Genomic DNA, 4,130 nt, shown 5'->3' with positions numbered 1-4,130 from the left:
TTGCAAAACATTTAATGGTAAAAATATAAACTGCTGAATATACGATGTTTCAAGTGCACTGACTCCGAAAAATTCTTGGTGGTTGTAAAAGAAATAAGTTTCACATATATACATACAAAATTTTCCTCTTCAATCAATATCCTTACAATATACTCGAAAGAAAAAAATGATGTTTCAAGTAATATAGATTAGAGTATATAAAAAAAATCACATGTGAATGACTAAAAAAATACCTAATCAGGTATAATAAAAGAATGAAGAAATTTTCTTGTCAAAAAAAAAAAGAATGGAGAAATTTTAAAATGCAAAAATATTTGTTTCAAATGAAGAAAATGCAAAAATGACATATAAAATTATAGAAAATAAATCATTTCAAAAAGATATATATCAGAAAGTTTGTTTCACAATTATTTTCTAGAAACCAACGATTTCACACATTAATTAAATTAAGCGGTTAAAAAAAACAAAATATAATTTAAAGAAACACAAAATTCCAAATAAAAAATTAAACGTTAGGAGGGAGTGAGTGAGAATAAACTTGAATGGAAAAATTAAATTAAGAAGATGTGTTTCATCTGCTTAATTCGCTTTTTTTTGAAAAAAGAATTTATAAATCAAACAACGCATCTCCCACAAATATATTTCAAAAAACTAGTTGAACCAAGTCTACACAAATATGTTTCAAAAAATAGATTGGACCAAGTATTGGGCTAAACAAAAAATTTAGGATCGGCTGATATTACAATATAATCTTAAATAATTAAATATAAAATATAACTAATAAATTTTTTTTTTTAACAAGGCAGGAGACCCATCTCAGCCTTTGGTGTGGCTCGGTCCCTTAGCACTTGATCAAATTAAGAAAGCGAAAAAAGAAAAAGAAAAAACAACTAAAAATGATCAATCTATTGCTTCTCTTGATCTTGCCACTTCTTTTCTTCTTCCTCTTCAACAACCAGAAAAAACAACCAAGAACCCTTTATCCGCCATCTCCTCGGGGCCTCCCCATAATAGGAAACCTGCACCAGTTCCAGACCTCCAATCCTCACCTCTATCTCTTCAAACTATCCCAAAAGCATGGTCCTCTCATGTACATGAAGCTGGGGAAAGTTCGAGTTCTCGTGGTTTCTTCGGCTAAAATGGCGAAAGAAGTTTTAAAAACACACGACCTCGCCTTCTGCAGCAGGCCGCCTTTTGTTTCCTGGCACAAACTAACCTACGGTAGATTGGATATAGCTTTCTCCCCTTACAGCGATTCTTGGAGGGAGTTGAGAAAGATTTGTGTTCTTCATTTGTTCAGCAACAAACAGGTCCAATCTTTCCGGTCCATGCGGGAAGATGAAGTGTCCCGAATGATCAAGAATCTAGCAGCCTCTGCTTCTTCCGGTGAAGACAATTGTGTGAATCTGAGCGTCACCATGTTGAACTTGACGAGTACTTTGATATGTAGGATTGCTTTCGGCAAAAGATTCGATGAAAATGAATCGGAAAGGCGGAGATTCGACAAACTTATGATTGAATCTCAGGCTATGCAGGGCGGCTTCTTTGTTTCTGATTATTTGCCTTGGTTCGGTTGGGTGGATAAGTTATCAGGGATGCTATCCAGGCTTGACAAGTGTTTCAGAGACATGGATAGATTCTATCAAGAGTTGATTGATGAACATTTGGATTCCAATTACAAGGATAAATTAATGAATTCTGCAAACAATATTCTTGGTCTGTTGATTCAGCTGAAGGAGCAGAAGTTGTGTTCCATTGATTTGACTTGGGATCATATCAAGGCTGTCCTCTTTGTAAGCTATTCCTTCTCATTTTGTTTCCTGTTCATAGAGAATAATTAATTAAAAATGGAAAATGAAAAATGAAATTAAGACACACAGCAAGAGCAAGGGTTATATACTGTATCGTATCGAAAACAATATATGGTATCGAAACCAAGATATAAGGAAATATATCTATATCTATATATATATTAATATCGTATCAAAACATTCATTATGCCGAGTTTCGGTATACCGAAATTTTTGTGATATATAACTAACATATCGATTATATTGAAATTTACCGAAATTTTTTGTGGTATATCGAGATTTCGGTACAATATCAATATATACTACTTTATACTGAAAAAAACAATATATATTTTTTTAATTTATAGCTTTATTATTTAAAAATATTATATATATATATATAATAATAATAATAATATATCTTTTAATTTAATTTATGTATATTATTTCGATATTTCAATATATATAAAATATTTTCATATTTTATACTATTGTCGGGCCGAAAATTTTGGTATCACTGCGGTATCGTAATGAATTCTTCGGGATATTGAAATTTTCAATAAATTCTATATATATATATTTTATTAAGATAGACTCAATATACAAATAATTTCGTGTTTTTGCTCCATCTCCTACTCTCTCAAGGTTCTGAGACGAAGCTTAACAAGTCACTCTCCCATACACGTGTCATATGCTTTTTCATTTTAGTCAAGTTACCAAATTATATTACTCATCACTTTTTGCAAAATTGAAATAAATTCCAAAATCAGTCAAATAATTTGGCCTTTTGTTTTTGACCCTTGCATTTGTCGACTTTGATTTTTAGAACAATGAATTTGCTTCTTTCCCATTTTTTTAAGTATTTTCCATTTGAATGTTGATATGGTGTTTGATATTGTTGTGACATCCGAGATCATATCAACAATTACATTAAAAATAATAATAATAATAATAATAATAATAATAATAATAATAATAATAATAAAGTAGATCATGAAACATGATTTATTTTATTAAAACCTAACCAATTTGATTTATCAATGACCAAATCGAAATTTGACCAATTTGTAGGACAATTTTGTGAATTTCTACTTTCATATTAACCTGTAAAAACAAAAAGAGTTTGATATTTTTCGTTACATTTTTTTAAGGATATATTTGTTGCTGGAACGGATACAAGTGCAGCAGTGACTGTCTGGGCGATGACTGCTCTTATAAAAAATCCTAATGCAATGAAAAAATTACAAATGGAACTCAGGGAAACCATAGGAAATAATGGCTTTGTAAATGAAAATGATGTGCCTAAACTTCCCTATTTGAAAGCAGTCATAAAGGAGACATTAAGATTGTATCCACCAGCTCCAATTTTGTTACCTAGAAAATCTTTAGAAGAATGCATCATAGAAGGCTATACGATCCCACCTAAGACATTGCTTTACATCAATGCATGGGCTATTGCAAGAGATCCGCAGTGCTGGGAAAACCCGAACGAGTTTTTGCCAGAGAGATTCTTGAATAGCTCTATCGATGTAATCGGGCAAGATTTTGAAGTTATCCCTTTTGGAGCTGGAAGAAGGGGGTGTCCTGGAATATCCATGGGACTTGCCGCTGTGGATATCATGCTTGCAAATCTCGTTTATTCGTTTGATTGGGAGCTGCCTAAGGGAGTCAGTAAAGAAGATATTGATTATGATGTTTTGCCTGGGATCACCATGCACAAGAAAAATCCACTTTGCCTTTCACCAATAAATTATGTTTGTGCTTGAAGTATATTTTCATCATGTTGGATGACATTATTGGAGTATTTTAAGTTTATATTGTGTATTATCTTTTGTATATTTTTATATATCTTGTTTCCTTTCATATCTTATAACTTTTTTTTTAATTTCTTAGGTTATATATAAAAATGCATCTTGTATCATTCTTTGAAATATATGAAAATTATATTATCTCAATAGTTTCTATATGCTATCAGAGCTCCTGGCCTATGCTATTAATTATAAATCTAACCCTAGCTTTGAAGTTGTTTCCTCCCCCGCTCCTCCATATTTTTTTCTCTCTTCCAATGTCCCTATGGCCACCTCCACTATCGGTGCTACACCTGCTACTCTGATCTCCTTCAATGTTGCTGCTCATACGGAATTGAAGATAAAATCCTCCAATTATCTCTCGGGATGTCTGCAGTTCACAATCCTCCTTAATGGTCCTAATTTGCTTGGATTTTTTGATATTTCTCATCCATGTTCGGCCAAATTCAACACTGTCTCCAGAAGTGAGACGATTAATCCTTTGTAACCCTCCTGGATCTGCCAAGACCAACTCATATTAAACATCGTCATT

The 4,130-nt window shown here is 32.2% G+C and overlaps 1 protein-coding gene across 1 annotated transcript; it reads left to right on the top strand.

Moving 5' to 3' along the window:
• The first annotated feature begins 748 nt into the window (after positions 1-748).
• On the top strand, positions 749-3,724 carry LOC140890930 (6,7,8-trihydroxycoumarin synthase-like). Its single transcript, XM_073299105.1, has 2 exons — positions 749-1,793; positions 2,942-3,724. The coding sequence occupies exons 1-2, from the start codon at positions 897-899 to the stop codon at positions 3,554-3,556; spliced, it is 1,512 nt and encodes a 503-aa protein (XP_073155206.1). The 5' UTR covers positions 749-896; the 3' UTR covers positions 3,557-3,724.
• The last annotated feature ends 406 nt before the right edge of the window (positions 3,725-4,130 follow it).

The sequence above is a fragment of the Henckelia pumila genome, chromosome 3, assembly GCF_033568475.1.
Source record: "Henckelia pumila isolate YLH828 chromosome 3, ASM3356847v2, whole genome shotgun sequence".
Classification (NCBI taxonomy): domain Eukaryota; kingdom Viridiplantae; phylum Streptophyta; class Magnoliopsida; order Lamiales; family Gesneriaceae; genus Henckelia; species Henckelia pumila.
This window is presented reverse-complemented; position numbering and strand designations above follow the sequence as displayed.